At 43.2% G+C, this 27,479-nt stretch overlaps 2 protein-coding genes across 3 annotated transcripts; one reads left to right on the top strand and one right to left on the bottom strand.

Annotated features, from left to right (window-relative positions):
• Nucleotides 1-52: 52 nt before the first annotated feature.
• mapk9 (mitogen-activated protein kinase 9) lies at nucleotides 53-20,367 on the top strand. 2 transcript variants are annotated; one of them, XM_072662628.1, is made up of 12 exons: nucleotides 53-310; nucleotides 7,506-7,657; nucleotides 8,352-8,481; nucleotides 8,577-8,635; nucleotides 10,111-10,249; nucleotides 11,778-11,943; nucleotides 12,565-12,636; nucleotides 14,696-14,878; nucleotides 15,152-15,276; nucleotides 15,422-15,485; nucleotides 16,308-16,379; nucleotides 16,543-20,367. In XM_072662628.1, exons 2-12 carry the CDS (start codon nucleotides 7,542-7,544, stop codon nucleotides 16,683-16,685), a joined length of 1,269 nt encoding a protein of 422 aa, XP_072518729.1. In that variant the 5' UTR covers nucleotides 53-310; nucleotides 7,506-7,541; the 3' UTR covers nucleotides 16,686-20,367. The 2 variants fall into 2 exon arrangements, with proteins under 2 accessions (XP_072518729.1, XP_072518730.1); XM_072662629.1 differs by having other exon boundaries at nucleotides 16,546-20,367.
• On the bottom strand, nucleotides 20,365-26,344 carry LOC140539834 (rho GTPase-activating protein 24). Its single transcript, XM_072662630.1, has 7 exons — nucleotides 25,154-26,344; nucleotides 24,290-24,497; nucleotides 23,933-24,065; nucleotides 23,422-23,495; nucleotides 23,218-23,339; nucleotides 21,869-22,883; nucleotides 20,365-21,264 (listed from the first exon to the last, which is right to left on the bottom strand). Exons 1-7 carry the CDS (start codon nucleotides 25,245-25,247, stop codon nucleotides 21,027-21,029), a joined length of 1,884 nt encoding a protein of 627 aa, XP_072518731.1. The 5' UTR covers nucleotides 25,248-26,344; the 3' UTR covers nucleotides 20,365-21,026.
• Between the last annotated feature and the right edge of the window lie 1,135 nt (nucleotides 26,345-27,479).

The following is a 27,479-nucleotide window of genomic DNA, read 5'->3' on the forward strand; positions in this document are numbered from 1 at the left end:
GTCACCCTCGCTCGCGCAGAGCCGTCGAGCACACACACACACGCACGCACACGCGCGCGCGCACGCACGCATTCTCTCTCACACTCTGTCCCACCAACCGCCGCCCTGCAGTCATGCCACTGACACACCGGCAGTGCCGCGGATATCACCCCGAAGCCGTTTAGAGGTCTTTTGAGAAGGCGCAGAGCCGCTCACCAGCCCCCGGGGCCCGCTGGTGGGTGTGAACCGCCCAGCCGGAGACACTCTTCCGCGGTCGAGGCTCGCTGTGTGTATGGGAGTGAAGCGGGGAACGCGAGCAGACGAGGAGGAGGTGAGCTAATGAACGTTTCCCCGGCTAGCATTACAGTAACAGGGCGCTCCCCTGCCTTTCCACGTCGCTTCTTTCGCCTTTAAGTAACTTGGTTATGCGGGTTGTCCGCCGCCCTGGCCGTGTATTGTTGTAGTTCGTCGGGAGTTTGCGTGGACTTTCGGCGGCGTGCTGGGCTGTGTTGTGCCGCGTTAGCTGCGGCCACACATCTGCAGAGTGCTGGTCTGGAGCTGCCGCCGTGGCTGAAGGCCACGTCCGCCACCAGCACGGTTCAAGACCACGTTTAGCTTCTCTTAGGGAGGGCGACTACAGAAAGTGACGGTAACGTTAACTGGCCTCTGTCTTTGTTGAAGTGTGTCTGAGGAGAGCCGTGCTTCCATGTTTCCCCTCAGGCCAGCCTGCTGAAGCGCGCCGTCAGGTAGTTAGCTAACGTTGAGCGAGAAGATCCAGTTGACTCTAGCTAGTTTGAAGGAGCTGCTGGTGGAGAAGAGCTAGCTAGTGGTTTCTGTGGGATTTCTGCAGTTTACGTGGAATATAAGGCCTGGGTTTAGATTTTGATTCATTGGTTCTGAAGAATTGAAGCCCCTGTCTCTTTATCACACCTGGACAGACCGCCTGGACCGAGTGGAGGAGCTGAATTTGGCTGAGAAAGCGAGCTCTACTGGCTGCTGTGCAGTGCTAGCTAACTACATGCTGTGTGTTGATATTGGGTGCTAGGATGTTCTATGGGTTAGGGGTGGACAAGTCTAAAAATAAACTGGTGACATTAGTCTTGGTCTGCCAGGTAGCTGCTGGACCCATATTAATGAAGACTGATCAGGGCAAGATCAGGGCCTGGATTTACCAATCTTCCCTGAGAAGGAGAGCTGATCTAGGAGCAGACTGGTCTCCTCCACTGACAGAAACCGATCCTACATCAGCACAGAAAGCTTTACGAAGACCAACTCGGGCCTCACAGCTCTTTAAAAAGGATAACCTGTCCTGAGATCAGTGCTCTTATTGGGCTCTCGTCATTCTGTAACCTGCTTGCCATGGTCCGGTTCAGCTCTCGTCTACCTTTCCCAGACGTCTTCTTCGCCAGGGTGATGGCTTTTTGATACCAGCGATGTCAGTATATTTAATCTCCTTAATGACGTGAAGGCTCATATGTGTCGTCGCAGGCCGAAATGTGGCGCCGTGGAGTGTGCTGCCACTGTCCGTGGGCGGGTTTGGTTGTGGCAGGAGTCGTGTTTCATTATTGATCATAATTTGAAGTGTTGAGTCAGACTTGATCGTGGATCTGAGGGATAAGGTGGGACTGAGGGGCAGAGATGAGGTCCAGTGGCGGCTGTTCCTGGCTGAAAGTCTGTGGGGCCCTTTCTAGGTCGCCAGACTATCTGCATACCCTGGAGCTCTTCACACTGACCACTGCTTCTGCCTCTTGTTGGGTGCATGGCGTAATATCCTTTGTGTATGTATGTGTGTGTCTGTCTGTGTGTGTGTGTGTGTGAATGAGAGAGAAAGCACGCGAGCGGGTGGGTTTGTTTTTCCTCACGTTTGGATGTTCAAACTCATACATTAAAGCTATCTCCTCATGTTCTCAATTTCTAACCTCTTCCATTCCACACATTCACAGCCTCAGCAGCCAGCAACCCCGGACTTAATTTGAATGGCTTCGCTTATCAGGCTGTAGCTCAGCTGTAAAAGACAAGGCTGCGGTAAAAAAAGAAAAATAAATAAATAAAAATGGCCGTGTCCTCCCGCTCCCAGACGGACGGGAAAATATGGCATTGGTGGAGACAAAGTCGAGGCGAGGGGGAGACCTGTTTGCTGCAGTGTGCCTATCGCTCAGTGATTCAGCACTGGAGATCCAGGCGAGGATGGGTGTAATTCAGCATGGACGGTCGTGCCTGGTGGCTATGATGCAGGATGAGAGACAGAGAAAGCAAGAGAGGGAGAGTTGTTTTATGAAAGCATCTTGCTCAAGGTTTTTCACCCCATGCCATGCAGTTTCAGAAAGATAAGAGTGGCCAAGAAGTACACACAGTCGAGAGTAGGCTGCCTCTGCCTGTCTTTGTGTCTGTGTGTGTATGTGTGTGATAGCACAGATTCTTTTTGTTTGTGTAAATAGGATGGCATTATCACGCTGAGTTCAATTAGCAGTGACTAAGCTATAGTAAAGCAGACATGTCTTTAAGTAGAGCGCATTGAAAATGTGATTATTACCTGAGTATTTAACCTCAGTCTCTTGTGACGCACTGTGATCTGAATCGCTACTCCTTTAACACCCTATTTTGCTCCCAGTGTTAATATTTAGGCCTGGATAACTAGAACAGAGAGCCGACTCGCCATTTCTTACCCAAGTCAAAACCAATACTGCATGCTGGCTGTTTAATCCAAATGAAGATGAGAAGACCAACGTGTGAGAGGTGTAACGGTACATAAGTCACAGTGTGGTCCACACCAGGGTTTGGGTCTCATGATTCAGTACGAGTTTGGTACAACAGGGGGGGGAGCAACAAAAACCCCAAATGAATAAGACTAACCTAAATGTTCTGTCCATTGCTTTTGAACAGGCAGGCGTACAAGTTACAGTGTGCTTCACCTATTGTTGTGTAGTCCCCTTCGATGTGGTCGATGTGACCTGTAATGCGTAAACATCCGTATGTTCGCTGTGTTTCCCCACACACAAACACACCCTACAGCTGTCTGATAACCATACTGTCACTGAAGTTGAAAAGATGGGACAAGGCCGGACTGATTTTTTTTGGGGGTAGTTTTGCTGCACACAGAACCGTGAGGGATTAAAAAAAATAATAATAAAAAATAAAAAGTGATGAAGGAAGAAAGCCGAATGCATGTGAGTCATTTTCTCTACAAGTGGCAGTGAGAGAGAGAATAGGAGAAGGGCAGACACAACAGACCTACCGTTACCATAGCGATACTCCTAAGTCCACTGCAGTTCCCACAATACCATACAAATCCAAACGTTACTAGAAACGGCTCACGGTTTAAAGGTGCGTTACATGATTTGAATCTAATACACTTTGTGTAAAATTCTGCGACCGTCATCTCGCGCTGCGCTAGCTCCCCTATCTGCCCTGGTTCTGCTAATAGGAAACAAAAGTATCGTTTTGTCCTGTTTGTGAATACTTTCTGATAGACATTCACAACTGGTTTGCAACTGGTCAGCAATTTTAGCGACCGTTTGCTAATGCTAACCTAGCTAAAGCTAGTTACTTGACGTGGCCTTTTTTTAGACCACGGAGATAAAAAAAAAAGTTTTGCTAGCATAGTGGGATTTTATAATGATGCTTTAAAATTATTCAGTAATTAATTAAAACATTTTCTGAATGTTGTACGATTTAAGGTTGGAGAGTTTTTCACACTGCGGTTTGTCAAGCGGATCAACACTTTGTTAACGTAAACCAGCACCCGGGTGATACTGTAGCTTGCTTGCATTTAAAGAATGAATTGATAATGATAATTGATAATTAATTGATTATCCATTCAGCCCATAGTTCGGTTCAGTTCTTGATGCTGGGTTTTTGCATTGTGATGTGAAGATATTTAGGTGGTTGTTTATTGGTTGATTTAACAAAAATAGAGTTAATGAAGATGTAAAAAACAAAAACCCAGTAAACATTTAGTGTTCGGATGATGAGCTTGGTGTTGAGCATTTTTACTCAACTTTTGGGATCAGTATCATGACCACCTCCAGTCGTCGTCTTGATTTTTTTAATTTTTAAATTTATTTTGGCATACCCCTATTGGTCATACATTAGTCAGAAGCAACATGATCTCTCGCTGAATGTTCATCAGTTATAGTTTTTCTTATTGATCTGCGTGCTCTTGGCTCTGCTGCTTAATTTCCTACTGTAAAAGTGATGCCATCGCAGGCTGGCTGTAGGCAGAACCAGCTCCATTAAGATATTGGATTATAGAGCTCTCTTTAACCTGATTATCTTCATCCATCTCCATACTGGATCAGATGGCCTTAAGGAGTGAGAAAGCGAGTGAGCGCAGGCTAACCTTAGCAAAGCCCCAGCTTATAGCGTTAAAGCTTTGGCGAGTGTGGAAATGCTAATGGTCTTTGCCTTCCGTTTGTGCTGAGCTATATCGTACAGCCGGTTCCTCTTCATTTCATCGTAGTTTATCGGTGGCTTTGCTAGCATTGCTCTAGCCTACATTTGGAAACTTCCACAGTCGTACAGAATAAAGTTGCAGAACGCCAGAGGACTGTATTTGAAACACTTTGGAAAACTGAGGAGAAGAGATGCTGAAGCGGTGGAGCAGGAGGGGGGGGTGGGGGGGTTAGTCTCTGAAGAACTGGCCTAACTATTGATACGCTATCTCTGAGCTTTACAAAAAAAAAAAAAAAAAAAAAACATGCTGGAATCAAAAGGTGTCTGCACATGAAAAACAAGGCTTGTCCCCTGTTGGGATGATGTTCTCGGCTCCCCTGCTCTGTGATGGAGGAGAGCGGAGAAAGGAAAGAGAAGCGGAATGAGACGCAGAAGACTTAACGCCCTGTGACAGTCTGGGAGATGATGTCAGGGAAGAGTGGAGGGGGGAAAAAAGGTAATGCAGCCTCAAAGGAAGCAAGTCGAGAAGGGCCGGCCCGAAAGTTGTAGCTGTCTGTTGCGCTAAGGGTTGGTTTAAAGTGATGTTGCAGTACGAGGAGAACAGTTCTGAGAGGGGACATGAAAGGGGGTATCTGAGGAGAAGAAGAGGGAGTTTGAAATGAGACGAGAAGGCTGGGTTTGAGAGGAAGAGAAGCGACAGTTAGTTTTATAGGGAAGGCTGGAGACAGGGGCATCATGCTGAGCCTAATCAGTTTTTCACTATTACGTAAACTCCAGGAAGAGAAGGAAGGGCCTGGTGAAATCACAGCGCTGTGCTGTGCGTATATTTATGTCTCACAGAGCTAATCATTAGGAAGTTTCTTTTTTGGGTGTGATGAAATGTGGGACTGAGAGTCACTCCATCGTTTTTCCGACATCTCTCTGCTGTGTCTGTATTTTGCTGATGGTTATCACAGACAACGATTTTAAGGCGTTTCCCTGTCCTTCAAAAAAGAACAGAAATGGATTAATAGAAGTAGAAGCCATAAGATTGAACAAAAATTTTAAATTGGGACTGTTGGGATGATCTAGTAGTTACATGGAAAAGTATGCAAACTAGAGGTATTCCTAAAGATGCTCAAGAAAGAGATCATGGAATTAAAAAAAAAAATAGCTTCCATTTTTCAATGGTTGCAGACTGGAACATTTGAGTTCAGAGTACAGGTTAGTTCATGTGCCCAAAAAGATACATCACCATTTCCTCTTGCTATTATGTGTTTGGCCTAAATGCACTGTGGTAACTCTGGGTAACTACCACATTTTAGGCTTATGAAATACATATTTCTTTAGTTTTATTATTAGTGCAAATTCTCCTTTTAAAGACTGTTATTTACAGTAACAAGCTACTGCCATACCTGCAAAAAATCACCTTGTATCACCTGGTAGGCAGGTGCCACAGACGGTCAGAGCCCTTAAACTATAACGCCACAAACCGCAACAGCCACTTCAGGATATGGTGACATTTTTGTACATTTTCAGAGAAAAACAGCACATCACCATCAGAATCTGCTAGGGGGGGAAATGCTACGTGAACCAGGCCTCCTGACTGCTGCCTTCCCTTGGGTTATTGTTTACAGAAGGGTAACTTTACCCTTCTGTATGTTAAATATCTATGCACCTTACACTTATTACCTCTGCTCAGAATTGAGTCATATGTATTGTACTGTCTTGCACTTTGCACTTTCTGCAGTCTGTGCTGTACTGTATTGTTTTTTTGTTCTCGTTTTGTTCCATGTGGCACCATTGTTTTGGAAAAAAACAATTTCATTTTACTGTGTACTTGTACAGAGCTGAAATGACAATAAAAGCCACTTGACTTGACTCTGCTCTCCAGGAAGCTAAAGCCAGGGTAGTAAACGGGTGGGTAAGAGGGTAAGCACTAACATTAGTAAACCAGCTTTTACCATCTGTTCCCTTAAACATCCACTCCCTTGAAAACAAACTGGATTACCTCATACTAGAGCTAACCACACATCAAAAGAGGAACTCAATCATTCCAGCGTTCTTGCTACAGTTCTAAAAACAAAGCTGTGGTATGGGTTCTGTGAACCTTTGCGCTGCTATAAGTCGGCCAATAAAAAAGCAGAGCTCATCTTATTTCCCTCATGAGCCTCCATAAAAAAAGAATCTGTGTGTTTCAATCTGAGGCAAAATAACAGGGTGGTAAACAGGCTTGTTAAACCCGATCTGAGCATTTTTCATCACCACCACCAACATAGTGGTTATCCATCAAATTGCAATTTTAAAATATTTAATAAATGTCTTCTTTGGCACTTTTAAGTTGTAAGAGTGAGAAGTGCAAGTCGGGAACCCCCAGCAATTCCATGGAGTCTAAGAGGCTAAGGCTTTGTGGTATCAGGCGGAGCCGGAGAAATGACACTATGTTAATAATGTAGCCCCAAAATCTTCTCTCTAATCCATCTCTAATCTCATATAGAATGAATTATACAGATGTACAGACCTAATTGCTTTAACCAAAGCAGTGAATGTAGGTGAACGTTTACTGAAGAGATTAGTCCTCATAACTGGGGCTTTCTGTTCTAGCCTCCAGTTAGTGGGGTTTCTGTGCTAATCAACTATAACTATATAATTGATTGATATCAACTATATCAAATATAGGGACAGGCCAGAGGCCAGTTCCCCAAAGAATCCTGGTGTTAAGGTTAATCTTGGTGTGTAAATATAACCTTGGCTTGACCTGGTCTTCACTGGTAGAGAGACTGTTCAGTGTGATCCTTGCCCGGCCATTAAATAATCATCTCTGTGTGGGTATACTCTCAAGGCATCCAGCCCTGGTTGAAAAACGCTGCGGTATTTCTGCGACCATTGCATTCTCTTTGTCCTCTTGCCTCTTAATTGGCTCCTGATATTGGTTTCTAGTTGACATTTGTCGTGCGCGTCTCTCTGATGTCAGTGATGCCGTATGTCTGGTTCTGTCTGTATGAGTCATTCCCAGTGTCCTCTCCTCTCCTACACACAGCCCCGAGACAGTCAGCCCTGCAGAGAGTGAGTGAGCAAACTAGCACGGCCTCTCTCTGTCTGTGCTTCAGCTCTCAGCCATTTCCCTCTTCATCTCTTCCTCTGTCCTCTATCAGGTCTGATTTGTCCAGAAGCACTGAGTGGGTGGAGCCATGACTGAGGGGGAGGGACACTTCTACAGTGTGCAGGTGGGCGACTCCACCTTCACCGTGCTGCGACGGTACCAGCAGCTCCGTGCCATTGGTTCCGGGGCCCAGGGCATCGTCTGGTGAGTGGGTGCTACTGCACCGCCAGCATGTCTCCTCCTCCAGCTCAGCTTGTTCAAACTGGTGACTCGTCTCTGTCGAAAAGGCAGAGTGTGATTTTATTCGTCATGAGAGTAGAGGATGGTGCAGTCTGCTGCTGAAGTATGCTGGTGTTCAAAAGTTTGGACTCTGTCTTGTCGATGATCTAAAACCAACATGGTTGCATGTTATGCACGTATGAAGTCATTGTAATGCGCTAGTATGCGACAAGGATGGTGTATATCTTGTAATATATTAGGTTTTAAATAAATTCTGGGATTTATCCCAAATAAAAGCTACAGATTAGAGTACCACGTTATCTGACCTACTGATCATGTATATTGGCTAGGTACTCCAAAAAAGGGCTTCATATTAAAAAAATATTCAAAAAACCTGACAGCACATATCTAAACTTCTCAATATGCAACATATTTGCAACTCCTGTAAGCCACAATGTTGATGTGGTATCTAAATTCCATAGTCTTAAAATGATCTTTTTGTCAATTATCATGTACGTTAATTTAATTAACTAAGTTATTATTTTTGTTAAAATGCTTACGTTGAGTGAATTTTAATTTTTGAACTGTATTGTACATCTGCTATCATTCAAGCCATTCTGCATCTCTGGTGGTGGTGGTGATGATGAGTAACTTGTTTTTTTTTTCCTGTTGTCTTAAGCTCTGCTTTAGACTCTGTCCTTGGCATCCCAGTAGCTGTAAAGAAGCTTAGCCGACCTTTTCAGAACCAGACCCATGCCAAGCGAGCCTACAGAGAACTGGTGCTGCTCAAATGCGTCAATCACAAAAATGTGCGTCTCTACCACCCCCACATTTACTCCTCAGGCCGATTAGCTCATCCGAATCCATCGTTTGTGTCTCTTATCTTCCTCTCTTCTCTCCGCAGATCATTCATTTACTGAATGTCTTCACACCTCAGAAGTCCTTGGAGGAGTTCCAGGATTTGTAAGCTGATCTTCTCTCTCTCTTTTTTTTTTTTTTTTTTTTTTTACTTTCCATGCCTTTAATGTGCTGTTTTTGTTTTGTTGTTTTGCTGCTTCAGGAAGTTGTTTTCTCAGAGCCCAGGTGGGGCCTATTAATATTCATAGGCTTGCTAAGACTGGAACACACTCTCCATGGGTACAGATAGATTATGTTGCATGTTGTGTGCCTATGGCTTTATGGTTGTACACGGTTGTCGACACAGTTTAAGCCTAAACGAAAAAGTGTTTAAGGTTGGTTGATAAGGTTGATTTTTGTATTGATTCTATATTCTATATGCAGCAGAGTTTAATTTGAGTCACCTGCTAGCTAAATGTTAGCAAATGTTTAATTAATTAATTTAATTCATATTCAATTCAATTCAAGTTTAATGTATCTTAGTGCTCCTCTTTCTTTTGGAAAATGTTGAAATTGCTAAACTCGACTCTACAATGACCTGTTCATACCCTGTTTATTACTAAATCTGCAAACGAATGAGTGAAATCATTAAAATATATTTATTAGTGTAAATTAAATCATTATTTAAATTCAGTAATTTTAACAAATAAACGTGACTCCTGGATGTATTTTTTTCAACACAGCCTGAAAATATGCCTTAAGTTTCTATTTTCAGATTATTCAAATCTTCAAAGTACAGTGTTGGAGTAAATTGTGACCTAATATTTATTGATCTGTTTGATTGATTGTAATATGTTCAGCCAAACCATAAGCCGTTAATAAAATAAAAAGGGGAAAAAGCGGATGTCATCATTTCAGCTCAGCAACCCTGACAGTGTAGGGTGATGCAGTTCAATTTAAAGTCAGTTTTAGTTATACTATAACTATTCTGGATTCATTTCTATTCTCTGTTTCTTTAACCTACGTTATTCCCTGTATTTGTCCTTCACATATAGCTTGGAATGTAGCCTACATTGCTTTACCATATAAAGCCCAGGGTGTTCATTTCCATTAGTAAGATGGTACTGATGTCGGTCATTTTCATTAGTCATTTTCAGTTTTCACTCGGTACTTAGGACCCCCCATCACACCAATAGCAGTGCGATGAAGGTGAGGGCTAATGTGTTTCCCCTCAGCCAGTCTCATATTTATTCAAAGTGATGCTGATGCAACGTCATTGGACAGCTGAACACGTATTACACGTCTGTATTACATTAGCTAACAGATGCCTGCACTGACTCACATCACACTGAGTGAGCGAGGAGAGGGAGGGCCGTCCTACCCACCCTGAGAGAGGAAAGCCAATTATGATCCATGGGACTGCTGTCCACAATTGTCTGTGGCATCCCTAGGTATCGAACTGGCAGTCTCTCGATGATTCGGCCAACATGCAGCATTCAGAAATTCAGACAAAATTGTGCAATCCTCATAGAAGAGAAGCTGAGTCTTGGTGTAAAATAATGGGAACAGTTCGTCCTACTTACGATGCTTGATCCTCCCAGGTACCTGGTGATGGAGTTGATGGATGCTAGCCTCTGTCAAGTGATTCACATGGACCTGGACCACGAGAGGATGTCCTACCTTCTATATCAGATTCTGTGTGGAATCCGACATCTTCACTCTGTCGGCATCATACACAGGGTAAAGAGATTTATATAACCATGACTATGCTCTCTGTGACCGGAATTTAGCAAACGCTGGCTGATGAATTTGGAAACAGCATTATTATTATTTGACTGGTGGCTATTTAAATATGTGACACATCTGAAATCATGTTTAACAAATAAAGATATTTAACCCCTTACACCTTAGTTTTATTAATCCTAATGCAAAAACTTTTGTATATTTGGGAAAGTAGAACATGCCATATATTGATCTGCCACTTCCACAAAGAGTTTGTTTCTTATGCCTTTGTGTAAAAATTCAGTCACCTCGTATGGAATGGTTTGTACTGTGTTTAAAGGGAGTGCAGTGTGAAGCAGGCTGCTGCTGTGGACACTGGTCCTGTGCTAATGCTGTGCTAACCCAACATTCCAACAGGCTATTTAAAGTTATTAAGAGTTATTTAGAGAGTTAACTAGCTTTCCAACACAATACAAAAGATGTAGGAGTGCTGTGGGACACCACAGGCAAAGTAGGATCTCTAGTTGAAGGCTCTTCATTTTAAAGATTCACTCAAACGTCCATACAACTGCTCTTATCATTTTGTGGAGGAGGTACTCCGCTATTAAGCTCTGGTGAAGCGGATGCGTTGGTTGTTTGTGAGGCTATTGGGTCTGAGGTAATCTAACATTTGCTAGCTGAGAGCCTCACAAGCAGCTGCCGCATCCTCTTCACCGGAGCTTCATAACTGAGCCAGTTCTTTGGATAAGGATGTTCTTGTTTGTTTCCCCTCTACAAAACAGCAAGAGCAGACACATGGATGTTTGGGTAAATGTTTTAAATTTAGCAGCACAGACACAGGTGCTCTTCTGTGGAAGGCGGTAGACAAGTTAAGGTGCTCCACAACACTGATCTTTTTGCGTTGTGTTTGTAACAAAGTGCGAACATTTGCGTTGTTGTTCATGCAAAATTCTTCTCTTCTTCCAGTTATTGTGACACCCTCTAACTGAGCATGTTGTACTACTCACTGTAAGATTATGATCGCTCTATATTAACAGATCCGCTGTCGCGCCAGAAGTGCTTACGCAGAGTAAACAAAGATGGCCTCCTTATTGTTTCATGGAAAATAAGGTGGCTAGTGTATGTAGAAATATTGTAAACAAAAAAGTTTTACATGCCATAAGTCATAAGTCACAACCAAAGTCATAAGTTACCATTTAGTGCCTGAAATATGCCATAAATCATACACGTCAAAAACTCTTCTTTTAACCATTCAGCTATGTGAGCCAGCCTAAAATAAATAAATAAATACATTAAATAAAGCTTATTTTTAACGAAAAGCAGTGTCAGTAGCTGATCTTACAGACAATCGAGTCCCTTTGCGTTTGTTTTGGACATTGTGTGTGTGTGTGTGTGTGTTGCATTGCGAGTATGAATTGCTCAAAGGATGACGGGCAGTAGTTAACGAGAATCACTATGGAGACCAGTCTGTGTAATTACATCCTTGTCTGTTTTTTTTTTTTGTTTTGTTTGTTTTGTTTTGTTTTGGTTTTTTTGTGTCCCTCAGGACCTGAAGCCCAGCAACATAGTTGTGAAATCAGACTGCACTTTAAAGATCCTTGACTTTGGACTGGCCAGAACCGCCTGCACCAACTTCATGATGACTCCGTACGTAGTGACCAGATACTACAGAGCGCCAGAGGTCATCTTGGGCATGAAGTACAAGGAGAACGGTAACAGCATTTGATGTGTTTCTTTAAAGCTATGTTTCGATCAACAAAAAATGTTTGCTTAATAGCTTGTTTTCATCAGTCTTTTTGTGATAAACACGTTATGTATTAAATCATTTTCATACGTATGGTCAAAAACGGTCAGAAACAAATGCAATCGCCTGTAGTAGTAGAGCAGCTTAAACTGAGCTAAAGCACTTGAACCAAAGATATTACGTGTCAGTTAATAATGCCTAGAGGAGACCAGATGGCGCTTTGCTAGATCAGAGTGGTAAAAACCAAGGATCAGAACTGGATTGGGCTTAAAATGGCCAGTACCCAATCCATTACAGTATAGTAAAACCTTGATTCATTGTCCACTGGGCTGTATTAGAACATCACTATATATAATGGTAGTTCACTATTATTATTAGTGTTTGTTGTTGTAAGAGGCTCAAGGCCAAATTTATGCACAAGTGCTCTTTTTACCTTCAATTTTTTGTGAATTTCTGGTATTGTTAAACCTCAACATTTAATAGTCCGCATTCAATATTCAATTATTTGGCGTTTGTGAACTTTGCTTTTGAAAAACTTTTTGAGTGTTAGGTTGTGTGTTTGCTCTTACATATGTGTTTGTCTTTACAGTGGATATCTGGTCAGTAGGCTGCATCATGGGGGAGATGGTGAAAGGCAGTGTTATATTCCAAGGCACTGATCGTATCCTTTCAGCTGACTTCAGCTCTTTCAAGCTCTGAATCCCAAGTTGCTGCTTGTTTGACTGTAGCCAGTGTTTGAGCAGTTGGCCGGGTGGTCTCACACACACACATTCTCTCACACACACACACACACACTTTTGTAGCTTTTTGTGTTCTTTCTCATACAGGGCCAAAGGTGTCAGGATACACTTCCTTTCCCACAGACGTTTGTTTCAATCGTGTTGGCAACTTCCTTTGATTAGCTGCTGAAGTACGGTGCCGCGGGTTTGTGCGCACACAGATGGCAGCAGAATGCATTTGCAAAGTCTCGACTCCCCTGGGAAGCAGGAGACTCCGAGTGTTCTTTTGAGACTGTCTAGACTCCTATGCATCTTTCTAGCACAGTTGAATATTTTATTTGTCGTCCCAGTGACTGAAAACAGGGCTTTTTTTTTATATATATACTTTATATATATTTTAAATATACATTTGCCAGCTGTCTGTGTGTGCAGTTTGTTTATTATTTATTTATTTTCTCTTAACCAGTCAAGATGTGTGTATGTAATAGGCCAATGGGTTGTGTGTGCTTTTTCCAAAGGCTTTGAAACTGCTAAATTTTATTAAATAGTAAATAGTGAGTTTAGATCTTCTTCACAGTGACCGTGTCTGTTCAGTTAAATTCAGCAAAGGCTAAACTGATTCTAATATTCGGTCACACCTGTATGACTGGCCTGATCAAACCTGTCCTTCATGGAACGGCTGCTTGGCATGATCCCGTTTTCCTGACAGAGATTTTGTTGTCGTACCACAGTTGCTTGAGCTTAAGCACTTGATAAAAGCCAGATAGCATTATTAGTTTGTGTACATCTGCTGCTTGCTTTTCTGTTGAAACGCTCCTTTGCTGGCCATTGCACATCTGTAACCCCATCCAGCATGGACATAAACACCTTTGCAACCAAGCACGTCAACAAATAAAATGACATTTGCGGATAAAAGAGAGATTTTATCAGTCAGCAGCCAGATGTGCATGCACGTGTTTGTTCCTGTATAATTAGGATTTGGCAAGCTTTGTTTATTTGTTTTCCCCTAAAGGCCCAAACCCGAAATAATTCAACATTAAACCTACACCCAAAATATGTGGGATGCAAAACTGAAATGACCTGCCAAATCATTCTTTTGCAGTGTATGCATTTCACCCTCAGCCCTGTCCATCTGTCCATCCAAATAAATAGTAAATATTAATTATAACGTTCTGGTAATATGTAGTGGCATTCTAAAAAATGTAGCACCCCTATCTGTTACTGTCAAAAGTTAACAGCGTAAAGCATGACCTGATTTCTAAAAGGCACAAGTCTTTTCTTATTTTAAGCTCTTTTTAAAAAAAAAATTACTGTTTCAAAATGGCATCAAAAGAAAAAAGGCCTTAAGTAAAGGTTTGGACACCCTGTGTGTCAGTACTTCTTTACAGACAGTTTACTCCAGAGTGTGCTGGTATTTAATGTGAAATGTTCAGATATTTAAGTCAATAGTTATATTACAATAACATGAGTATATTCCTGAGTATACTGTAATCCTGTAATTGTTTTTAGGATTTTATTTTGTTAAAATATTTGGCTCGAAATGTGATACCTGGTTCTGAAATAGGACATATTATGGATGTGAATTTTGAATCTGTTATTTTAGTGTTTGTTTGTTTTCAGCTTCATAGTGGTTATTTGCAATGATCCAAACTAGGAATCTGTGTGTGTGTGTGTGTGTGTGTGTGTGTGTGTGTGTGTGTGTGTGTGTGTGTGTGTGTGTGTGTGTGTGTGTGTGTGTGTGTGTGTGTGTGTGTGTGCGCACACATATTCCTAAATTAGATCATTGCAAATAACCACTATGAAGCTCGTACAAATAATCTACGTATGAAGTGGTTATTTGCAATGATCTAAACTAGGAATCCTAGGAAACTAGTTTCCTGGACAATGTTGGACTAAATTGCCAGGGTTGTGGGTTTTTTTTTTTTTTTTTTTTTTTTGTATGTTTGTTTTTGAGTTTTTTTTTTGTTTGTTTTTAAAGCCCCTTAACTCAACTTCTGTCAGATATTGACCAGTGGAATAAGGTAATCGAGGTGCTGGGCACTCCTTCACTGGAGTTCATGAACCGTCTGATGGAGACGGTGAGGAACTACGTGATGAACAAGCCCCAGTTCCCTGGAGTCAGTTTCAGTGAGCTCTTCCCTGACTGGGCTTTCCCTTCAGAGACTGAACACGACAAGCTCAAGAGTGAGACTGGCGTTCTGCCCCTTTATAATCCTCTCACGCTCTCGTCTCTCTGTCCTCCCTTGGTTCTCAGTCAAATTCCATTGCTCTGTCTGTCGCTCTTTCCCTCCTTCTTTATCTTCCATGTTTTATTTTCTTTTTATTTTCTTTTTTCTTTCTTCAGTTTGTCTTCTTCTGACTGTTACGTAACTCATCCTTCTCCCAGCATTCGTCTTATGAATATCATCATGTTTCTAAAATTTGTGGTCTCTTGTGTTTTCTTCTTTTCTCCTGCAGCTAGTCAAGCTCGGGACCTGCTTTCAAAGATGCTGGTGATTGATCCAGAGTGTCGCATCTCTGTACAGGAGGCCCTTAACCACCCCTACATCCACGTGTGGTACGACCCAGCCGAGGCCGATGCGGTCAGTACCTGCCCCCACCCCCCCTTCTCTCACATCGGATTGCCCTTTCTCTTTGACGCTGTTAAACCGAGGACATTTTTTATTACGCCAGACGGACGTCTCCGGCTAAGGCCGTGATTGGTAATGGCTCTTTTTATATTTGCAGCCTCCACCTCAGATCTCAGACAAGCAGCTGGAGGAGAGAGAACACAGCATAGAGCAGTGGAAAGGTAGAGATTGTCTAAAATTCTGATGTAGGAACATAATCATCTGATACATGTTTAGAAGCTGAAGTTTGTTTCTGTAGATTTGCGCTGAAGCTACAAGGCTAATGCCATAAATGAACCTGGTGCAATGTGCTTTCCTTAATTCATTACACGTACCGTAACCTTTTTGGGTGGGATTTTTCCTCAGTTATCTTCTGAATGTAGTCATTCTAAATTCTGGTGTTGTAGTGTGGACTCCCCCATCACACAATGCAGTGCTGGTATAGTGAAGGCTGGCATATGCCTTCTCACATGAAGATAGACAACCACATCTTTCAAACCTCAATACTGGCCCATTCTGATTTTCTTTCTCTGTAAGAAGTATGAATGACAGCCTGCAGGATTATTTTTGTTCAGTTTACTATTATTATTATTATTATTATTATTATTATTATTAATATTATTATTAATAATAATACTAATACAGTGAAATATAAAATATATAAAGTAGTGTTAAATGGCTTTTGTTCCAGTTACATTGTAAACAATGCCTGAAACAACTGAATACACCCATAATAATGAAAACCACCATATAATCAAGTCCACTGATTGAACAAATTGGCGCAGTATACAAGCTTCCGTCACTTTTGACGTTAGTATCTTATTAGTCTTGGAGTTCCTAAACTAAAGAAGCAAACTTCAGACTCAAGCATGTCCTGGCTAAACCTGATGCATTTGGGATAGGAAAGTAACGTTTTTTTGGGCAAGCCATTGCTTTAGCATGCTAGATCACTGATGATCTGAGTTCCTTTAATAAGGCAACTCTTCGTCTCTGCCTGTGTTTAGAGCTAATCTATAAAGAGGTTATGGACTGGGAGGAGAGGAACAAGAATGGTGTTCTAAAGGAGGAATGCTTAGGTGAGTCATTGATGGCCCTAAAGCCAAATCCTCCCCTGCTTTATGCCTGTGTTATGTTTTAGATTTCAGTATTTGACTGTGTGTGTGTGTGTGTGTGTGTGTGTGTGTGTGTGTGTGTGTGTGTGTGTGTGTGTGTGTGTGTGTGTGTTCGTGTTCTTTGCAGTAGATGGAGTGGTTAACAGCAGCGCTACAGCCTCTCAGTCCTCCTCCATTAATGACATCTCATCCATGTCCACTGAGCAGACTCTGGCTTCTGACACGGACAGTTCCTGCATCGACACCATTGCTGGGGGGCTAGAGGAGTGAGAGTGAGCCTCTCCACCCCATAGTGTTCTCCTTTTTTATTTTTTATTCTTTTTTTTTGCGCTTTCTCCCTCGCTCTCTCTCTTACTCTTCTCCTCTCGCCCACATTTTTTTTTTTCCAGATGGCAGCATGCTTCACAAAGACCAGAAGACTGAAGCTGTGGGGCTCTTGTTGAGTTCTTTTATTTTTAGTCACCTTCAAGATGAAGAAGGCTGATTTTATTATTTTCCCTCCTCCTTTAATCCAGTTTCTTTGCGATGTGGGTCCCCACCTCACCGCTTTAACTATTTGACTAATAAACCGCTTCAGTTGAGCGTGTAGGTTAGATGACACGCTCCACCAAGGTTGAGGAGGAGAGTGCACCAATGACTTTAAACGGCCATATAAAGAGTTTGTACAAGTATTTGTAGAGGTTATAGCGCACAGCAAGTACTGGTTCACTATATTTACATCTCACGTAAAAAACAGCCCTCCAACTCAGACTTGGTACATGGTGATGTGGTAAATGTAGCCTACTTCTTACAGTTGCCCCTCACTAACCCTTGTTTCTTAATCGCTTCCTCTGTCAGTGAGTACACTTGTAAAAATTAAGGGGGCTACACAGGGCTCTTTGAATTGTGCCATAAGAGAACCATTTTCTGATACCATAAACAGTTTTTGTAAAAGAGAGATGTGTGAAGAACCCTTGAAAGTGACCTTCAGAGCCTCTATTGCCCTTGCCCATGTTTGTTTCTTTTATGATGATGCATTTTTTTAAATTCTGTAAGTCCCTTTTAACTTTTAAGTCTCCACTGTGTGTTGCCTTATAACATACTACTAGTCAACAAGCAACATGGAGAACTCCCAACACAGAGCCAACTGAGCAGCCTATGTAATTGTTCATTAACCGTAATCGAGGTAAAATGTCCAATCGTGATAGTGATTTGAGGTCCTGTCGCCCAGCACTTCAGAAGGCTTAAAGAAGTCTGTGTAAAAGTACTTTATATTACAGCTCTTTTACAAAAATGGTTCTTCTTCGCACCAAAGAACCCTTTGTAGCTCAATTTGAGTGTAGAACATTGCAGGTTTATCTGATGTAGGGTAAAATTTTAGGTCATTGATTTCATTAAGAGGTGGGGTAATGAATAGTCTTTAGTCTTTTTTTTTTTTTTTTTTTTTCTTTCACACACTCTCTCTCTCTCTCTTAGCTGATATTGCCTTTTATTTCATCACCCAAAAGAAGCACAGTCAAGACACTTGTGGAACAGGCTAATTAATAGCGAGGTCCCCCTTCTTTCGATTCTCTGTTTTTTTTGTTTGTTTTTTTAAAGTACTGATGCATGTTGCTTACCTTAATCACTTAAGGAAAACTACAACTACAGATCCTCTGCATATGCCTGAATGACACCTATATCAAATGGTAGTGCCTGCCTCTGTATATAGACACAGTACACCTTGTTTTCAAGCAGAGAACTTGATGATGCTTCTCACTCATAGCGGGTGTAGCCATGTATATAAGTATATATAGATTGTGTAAATGTTCCACTTTTCTTTTGCGTTGTGGGATTCTGATTTCACAGCTTCTCGAAATATGATTTAGCACGAGTACTGTATAGTGTAAACATACTTTATATTGAAACAGTTCTTGGAAATTGGGTTTCTTACATGAGGAGAGGAAAAAAAAAAAAAAAAACCTGTGACGTGTACATCGACGACAAAAGCTAAAACTGTGGAAGCAATGAACAAACCTTTGGTTCCGTATCATTCCAAAAAACAACATTAATGATCAATTTCTGAAGATTGTACATCTTGCTGCATGATCTGAAAGCTGACCATTGCTTTTTTTTCCATTTTCTCAGATGTGAGAAACCTGTGTGAATGTTGTACGAATCGTTTCTTTTTGTGAACAGCTTTGAAGCAGTTTTCACTGAAACTAAACAGTGATTTTTATTTTTTTTTTTAAACCTCTTGTCAACTCTTGTACAACAAGGGAGAGGTTCTCTCTGTGTGTGTTCATTCATTGCCTTTGCAGTTGCAAGCTACAGCAAGAGTAGCAGTGGATTCAAGTCCTTTCACCTCGTAGCGCAGCAGTGTGCGGTACTCTGTAATCAAGACTACATCTTGTGTTTCCAGTCATCCGGTTTTCAGTTTTGCTTCCCACGCTGAAGATGAAGCTCTTAAAGGTATGACTCAGAATTTGACAGGGACCTGGGAAAAATAAAACCTACCCACAGCTGTTCTGTTGTGTGGTGAAGACGGATGCCACAGAGCTCCATGATGAGCTCGTTTGATAGAGGTGTTGCACCCTAGAATGCATTGGGATCGCCTAATCTATGGCCGTCCACAAAGCTCAACGTCACCTTCCAGATTTAAATGACTGACTGGAGGCTCCACGATGGACTCGTCAGTACATAGACTTCAGGTGGTGTACGTATGTATGTATGTGTCCTAGGCCTTCTTGTGATAGACTGAATATGGGCTCTCTCAGATGGCTAGATTGGCTCTTCACAGACTGACATAGGAGTGTGGCCTCAGCATCATGACCGTTCATCATGCCTTAAAGTGTGTATCCACCCTCACTATCTACTGGTCTCCTGCCTGCTCAACGCTTTTTTTTTTTTTCCTTTTTCTTTTTTAATCAAAATGCATGTTATGGCAGGCAGAGGCAGTCATATGTTGCAGGTGGGAGCAGCAACATGTGGGAAGTGGAGTTCTTCATCCCTGTAGCACAGTATGTGGTACACTTTAATTGGCACTAGCCAGGGTTGGAATAGTCTTTTGTTTTAACCAAATGCTACAAGGAGCATGTATGTAGATTTAAAAAAAAAAAAAACATGGCTCTTTAAGCTGCTCACTGTTTTTGCAAAAGCATTTTCAGAACCCTTATGATGCAAATAGACAAACTGGCTACGCAATTTGCTCTTGCAGAGTAGCTCCTCATTCATACATGTTCTCTAGAATTGTTGTAAAAATGTGCACCTTTTATTTGTAGTAATTTGTTTTGGCCTGCTACCATTCATCCAAGACATGTGGGTGTGTTGAGACCTCACTGGGTGCTGCTTCTCATAATAGTAGCATGGTAATACTGTAATAATGCAATAGTGCATTGTTTGTGTAAAGCATTTCTTTTGCACCGGTTAGCTTGCATATTAGTGTGGAATCTGAAACGAACAAATGTGGCCTCAAATAGTATGAAATCCCTCTGACGGTGCAGAACAAGCCGGCTGGCAAACTTTCTCAAGGGCTTTCTATTCAGTGTTTCTGTAGGACGGTCACATTGCTAGAGATGGAACCTGAGGCTTTGTACTTGTTTTTTGCTTGCTTGTTTATTTGTTTGTTTTTTTGGGTCTGCATTTACCATCATGCTCCAGCAGCAATTCTTTTCTTTTTTCTTTTTTTTTTTGTACACATATCTACAAATAGTTTAAGCCGTGGACAAAACCAGAAGAGTCAATCTTAACTGCTATGTATGAGTACGTCCGTATCGCTTTTGTGTGGTTTGTGTTGTCGTGTCATGTACGGATGCGCTCTTGGCAGGCTCCCGAGAGTAGTAACTCTCTAAGGGGAGCTCTCGCCATGCAACCCTGTCTGAAACATATGCAAAATCTCAAACAGGATCCTACTACTACCTGCTACAATGGAGAGTCAGATCCAGTTTTCTGTATAAGTGAAAAAGAAACAAACATCTGTAACAGCTGGCCAAATAAAAAGGGAAAAAAAACCTTAACATTATGTACTGGTTTTCTATTTCTTATAGATTTTATTTCTGTATAAATGCATATCACTGTGTATATATACATACATAAGGAGTTGAAGGAGGGATGTTAAAATTTGAGGTTATTCTTAAATATATCAGTGACCTTTTCATAAAAGCACCAGCTTTAGGTATAGTCAGTACATGAAATCATACATCAATCCCAATAGATTCTTAAAGCTTCGTAAGGCATTACTCAACCTGTCCTGTCCTGCATCCATAGAACGATGTCTAACCCTTCTTGGGGGTCATTCAATTGTCTCTGTTTAAAAGATGGCTTTTGTTATTCAGTCAGCTGCTCCATTAAGAACATGCTGGTCCACCCGGTTTCTCCTTAGAACCTGCACTGCTTGTATTTAAAAACACTTCTCAGGCTTTTATCATCACTGCAAGCCATAGGCACAATTTTGCATGGTGTCAACTTCTCTACCAGCCAAAGTCTACCATCGTTAATGCATTGAACCCATTTGTTATGGTAGGGAGAGTTAAAATGGTCCTATCTGATACCTTTGGTGTATTTACCCTTATTCCAAAATGTGGAAAATGAGTCCAAGCGGTTAACTGGTCTTGTGTTGGAGAACCCAGAGTGACGGCAGTGTTCTGGAAGTGTTCAGAAGCTTTGAATGATGCGCTCTGTTTTGCGGGCCTCTGAGCCGAGTTCTCCAAAGGTGTGGAAGAACTGCTCCATCTCTCTCTGCAGTGTGGTGTTGCGCCGGTCTGCGTCCACTCTGGCTCGCTCCACGTTCCTCATCTTTATCTCTGCTGCGCTCACCCAGCGCCGTTGCTGCTCCAGAGAAGCACGCAGTCCCACCACCTGCCCCTGGAGGGCCTCATTCCGCTGCTCCAACCTGAAGACACGGGTTATTTACCAAGAACAAATTTTCACTCAACCTATACTACTTTTCAAGAGCTGGAAAACTGCAGCTTGACAGTTTCCATCATGAAATCATTCACACACAAACTTAAGCTTATTGCACATGAAGTCTTGCTGTTCTTACATGATTTTCATACACTCCTTTTCATACAACTTCTTTAAAAGATCTTAAGATGTCAAGACCTGGGTGATTTTAAAATCATACCAGCAGCAGAAAGTGGCAATTCAGATATGATGATATGAGCAGGAAAGCTTAATGGAAATATCAGATGATGACTGATGCATCATCTTGGCCCAGAATTTTTTTTAATTTTTTTTATGGCCAGCAAGACAGGATACTTGTTAGGTGCCTCTGCAAGACATTGTGTGTAATAGACCCCCATGCCACAAAAGAAAACAGAAGTTTGAATGTTGCCAATTGCAATACAGTACACAAAGCCAATATGGCTTCCATTGTTCTGCTGCCCCACAGAATAGGAAATGACTTTGTTGCACAACCTGAACTTTGAATGATGGCAGCTACAGCAATTACTTCATCTAAAGGAAATAATTAGTAATTACAATCCCAAAGTGTTTACCTGTTGATTTTGGCCTCATACTCCGCTTTCTGTCTGGCCATTTGCTGTCGGAGCCCAGCTAGTAGGCACTGTATCGCTTGGGAGGCAACAGGGCCTTGTGGGTCCCCATTCGGAAGAAAGACCTCACTGCTGCCTGTACTCAGAGGTGCATCTGTGGGGGCAGAGGAGGAAGCGGGGGAGTTGGGATGCGGGTCTGCCTCTCCAGAGTCCCTCCGAAAAGAAGGGAAAAGTACAGCGCTGTGGCACAGGCTAGCCGCGCCATCGCTCCTGCTTCCTCCGTCCATGGGCAGGATTTCACAGGAGGACCAAGAGCTGCTACTGTCAGCCATACTAGGGGATGCCTCCAGCTCCTTTATTTCACTGGCTGCCTCCCGATCCTCCACAAGTCCATCTGCTTGCACCTCAGTGCCCATGTTGTCGTATACGGACAGGGTACTATCCTGAGCATCGCTGCTTCCACCGCTGTCCCCAAGGACTTTATCCGTTCCCCATTCAGACGGTCCTAAATCAGGCCAAATACAAGAGTCATCTCCACCTTCTGCCACTGCAGTCATAGACGACGAAGCAGAAGGCGGTGTGGTCGAACAACGGACAAGTTCTGTTCTAGGAGACTCCTGTGCCAAGAGTGATGGGCTGTGGTTCTCATAAATCAGAGCTGAGCTGGGCTGAGGGGAAGCCCTAGGCTGCCAGTGCTGCGTCTCTGATAGAAGACGCTGGGTTCGAAAACTTTGATGAGATGCTCTCCTCTCCGTCATAAGGGGTAGGGACAGCTTCCGTGAGCACTGCATAGGCGATTGAGTTTGCTGGGGTAGTTGATCGGCGCTCGGTCCCACCTGAGGCTCCCTTGGATGCCCAGATGACTCTGAGAACACCCACTCCACCTGACTGCAGTGTCTGTGTGTAGGAGCGAAGGCTGGTACCGAGGTTCCTGGAGGGCTATGGTGGTTTTCTTTCAAGAACAGCATACGGTGCTCTCTGATCAGCTCGGACATCAGATGCTGAACAACTGCTGCCCCTAGAGGGAGAGAGAGAGAGAAATCTGATTTCACCCTGGGAGTGTTCAACTGAGGAAGCAGAGTCAAGAGTCAAGATTGTTCTTTACTGTTCCTTCCTTCCTGTGTGTGGCTGAATGCTTTATGACTGGAGGGAGATTTCAGAAGCTTGTGATTGCTCTTTCTAGTGTAATTAGTGTAATGTAGTAGCATTCTGTGTAAACTGTTCTGCAGTCACTGCAACTTTCTCAGATACAGATGGGAATTTACACTTTGGCCTAGTGTCTCATCTTTTGAAGGGACGTGAATTACAGCAGCCAAGTCGAGTTTGCCTGCATCTTTCCAAAGTACGCTCACCTCCAATAATACTCTCAGGGTCTTCGGCCTTGGGCCGCAGGATGTTTGGCCCAAAAACAGTTGCTAGGTTTTGGATACTCATCTTGTTGGTGCTAGAATAGGACTGGACCTCATTTAAAAATCTGCAAGAAAAAGATCAATTGGACTGATTGTTGCGTTGATCTGAGTGACCTTTTATTTAACACCCTTAGGTCCCACACTTACTGGCAGATGTATTTCAGCAGGTTAAAGTTGGCTACAGGAAGTTCGTGAAGAAGGTTTCTCAACTCCAGCAATCCCTGAAGCCAGACCACAAAAGCATTTTACAGGACGAAGCCATTTCCACCGGTGTTCTTTCAATGTATTTCCAAATGTCTGAAAATCCTGAATGCTCACACAATACCTTCAGAATAACATCAAAAACATGAGTTTTGCTTGACGCAGAGCAACAACTGGTGCTGGACTCTGGCTCTAAAGCACTGCAGTTTGACATCCCTGATCTACTAGGTGCCTATAGCAGCTGTGCCCATTCTTAGTGTTAAAATTAATGTCATTGATTTCAGAAAAGCTGTATTTTATGCATGTTGTGAGACTATGGGAACTGTGTGATCATCCATTTTTAATACTCCTATTAAGAGGCATATGTTGCAACCACTTAGGGTAAGAACTTGTGGTGATGATGCAACATAATGCAATCCCCTGCAATGTAACGTGCTGTAGTGGATGCGGTAGTTACCTGCTCCCTGTCTGAGGGGATCTTCTTCCCACACATAAGAAACGCTTGATAGCAGGAGAAGGGCACAAGTGGTTCGGGCAGCTCCCTGAGATACAACTTCAGCAGAGATGCCACCGTGTGGACATCCGTGCTGCTGGGATAGTGAAGAGACAAACTTCAGCCAAGAACTTTCTCCTTCTTTGCCAATTTCAGAGCGATTTGTCTTACGCGGTCACCTTCCCCAAACGGCTTTGATCTCTTGGTATGAAATGCTATGAATGATATCTGATACCCTGATCTGATATGACCGGAATGACTTGTAGCTGGTGTCCAAGAAAGTCCTATAATGGATGTTCTTTGTATGCTGATAGCACTTACCTGTCAAAGGAGGGTTTCTCGCCAGCATCAAAGGCTTCCTGAAGCTCTTTGACCAGTGTGGCCTGGCCGGGCTGCCTGAAGAGCCCCACCTCCAGCAACCCGCGCGCCCTGATGAAGTCCGCACACTGCTCCACCACCAGAGGAGCCATGTGATCTCCATAGCGGCGCTCATACAGCACAGTCTCCTCCAGCCGCTGACCAAACACACCTGGGACAAAAAGGCAGGGCGGTTATGGACAGGGTCATGTTGTCCTTTCCTGATCTTGTTCTAAAAGGCCTTATCTGAGTGCCTTTGGTCAAGTTGTGATAGCTAGACGACTGAGTGAGAGCATTTCCAAAATGACTGGTCTTGTGGTGTGTTCCTGGCATGCAGTGGTTAGTACACCTCAAAAGTGCTCCAAGGACAGACTACCTAAGAATTAGTGACCAGGTCATGGGTATCAGAGACTTATTTATGCAAGGAGGGAGTGACGGCTAACCTGTCTAGTCCAATCCCCCAGACGAATTGCAGACAAATGTAGAATTGTGGAATCCATACCTCCATGGGTCAGAGCTGCTTTAGCAGCAAGAGGGGGACCCACCAAATAATAGGCAGATGGTTTTAATGTTAAGGCTGATGTGTGTATTTTTAGATCCAGCTTGATAATAGAGCTGCAGCTCTAAAGGTATTGTGTATATAAAATGACACAAATAATCGTTTCCATAAGCGGTTACAAACTTCAACAGCAGTGGTAGTTTCACTGTGGGTAACAGGGTGGTAGTATCATAGCAAATCCACATTTCAGATCAGAGGTTTTCAAAAGCACAGCGCAGTGAAAGGAAAAGCCTGGGAGAGCACTGCACCAAAAGCTGGGAAATACTCACGCCTCCTGAAGCTTAGCACCCTTTTGATTTTCCTGTAAGCAGAGTGCGAGAGGTAGCTTCCTGTCCGCTGGACCGCCTGCTTGTTCTCGGGCATCTTCCTTGGTCTTCCTCCCTCCTCCTTCTAAACGGTGCCTGTATCCTTTGAAATCACTGATTCTTTGGTTGGATCCGTATAACAGAAGATACCCAAGCACCACAGCAAGCAGGGCAGTCTCGCCCACCAGGTCCACCTTCTGACTTCGTCTTCTGTTTTGTAATTCTTGCAAGCCGTAACCTGGACTGCACGCCCTGTCTTTCTCTCTCTCTCCCCCCTCTCGTCCTCCTCCTCTTTCTCCTTCCCTCTCTCCTGTGCACAGGTGAGCGGATATAAGCCCTGGCGCGCTTTCAGCCTCGGAGCTCAGGAGGGACTGTCTGAGCTAGGGAGAGGCAGCAGTGCCCCTCAGGCTCAAATATGCACACTAATCAGATATCGACATTCCAGCAGTGACAACAGTCGTCATCCTTCAAGAGGAGGCATTGTTCTACTGCAGCGTGTCCCATGCACACAAAAATAAATTACACAGCTAAAAATGTAAATGTACTATTTATTGTTCTTATAAAATATTATTCTTTTAAAATAATAGCAGAACAGCTACAGTACGCTGACGCTGCAGTTCGGCTCCAGTTCCAGGTGCCACCCTGGTTGTCCAGTTCCAGCAGAGCGTGGCCTTGCCGCGGTGCCATGGAAGCACCTCCTCTCCTCAATATGCTCTCTGGCCTCTCAACGCAAGTTGGCCCTGCTCTCCGGGGGCAGTCATGGGCTGCATCGGTTTCTTTTCACCTTTCCAACAAACTTTCAGCAGCTCAGGTTTCTTTGCAGGTGCCCCAAAGGTGGTCCAGGTCACATGGCACGGTCAGCAGAGATGCTCTTGTTTGTCTTTGGCGAGACGTTTGTCTGCCGCTAATTGCGAACAGGAGTTTCCAGCGACGCGAGTTGGCACCTCCTTAAGGCCGATGTGAAATCAAAGCTGCCTCCCTTACTGCGCGTCAGTCTCGTCAGAGCAGCTCCTCCTTGAATACCTTTGGAATTGCACTCTCTCCCTTTTTCCACCCAGTCACATGATCACAGTCTTGGCCTCGGTTTCCCTTCACTTGTCCTCACATTTAACTTTACACTCTCACTCTCACTCTTTCCTACTCACTCTTCTTGTTCTCTTTAGGCTTTCTCTGTCTAACCCCCACACCCAATGTCTCCCTTTCCCTTTTTCTGTGCAGTCTTCTGCCCCCCCCACCTCGCCCCCTGTATCAGGCTACTCTACTGCAGGCTTGTTGGAGCGTGGCCAAGGTGGCGCTGGCTCCCTTTATCTCTCGCTCTATCTCTCTCGACCCCTCCATGAATCATTAACGCTGCACAGCACTATCACAGGTTGACTAAAAATAAATGGGCTAGAACATGTTGCCTTCAGCCCACCCTTTCACTTTCTTTCAGGGCCCCTCTCTCTTTACCTTGTCTTCAAGTCTCTCACCCCTCTTTCTCCCTCCCTCCCTCCCTCCTTGTCTCTGTCTACCCTCCTTGTCTCTGTCTACTCTCCACTCCCCCTATAATCTCACATGGGTGCTTGTCTCCAACCTTTTTTCATTGGCCTATGTTGGACACACCCCCCAAGCCTTTTTTAAATGAGTGTCTCCAGTGTGAGTAACTTGGGCTCTGATGACAATCCAGGATGGCTCCTGAGACGTTGACCCAGCATGTAGGGAACTTGAGCGTGTGAGTGATGTGTGAAGTGCGAAGTGCATGACCATGCCAGTGTGTGTTAGCTATCTTTTGGGGAAATCTCTGTATGTGCAGGAGCTCCAGGCTGAGAAGTAGTTATGGCTGGGAGGTGATGTGGAGAATTCATTGGGAATGTTAATCTCCTGGGAAATGAGCAACAAGTTCAACTCAACGCTTAGATCGCTCAGATGGACGTGGCCGTCTTAGTCCTCCAACAGTTGCCTCAGGGCTTCGCACACTAACAGTGGAACACTGGAAGCAATCCATTGCAGTACAATTCTGACAAATCATGAAGTGGGGTCTGCAAGTGTGCGAGAGATCATTCGCTAGTATGGGAAAAGCATGAGTACATTTTAAACGCATGTGCACTAAATTTTCTACACTACCATATTAATACTGAAAACAGCAAAAACAGATCAACGCTGACATGACTGCCAGTATTTGTTCCTGTAATTACATCCGTTTACATTCTATTGCAGACATTTTCATTTTCAACATTGTAATAAATACACAAAAACTAATGAAGACTAATGATTATTTTGAAAATCATAATAGGACATTCTCCTAACGTGT

This window comes from Salminus brasiliensis, chromosome 18, assembly GCF_030463535.1.
Source record: "Salminus brasiliensis chromosome 18, fSalBra1.hap2, whole genome shotgun sequence".
Taxonomy (NCBI): Eukaryota; Metazoa; Chordata; class Actinopteri; order Characiformes; family Bryconidae; genus Salminus; species Salminus brasiliensis.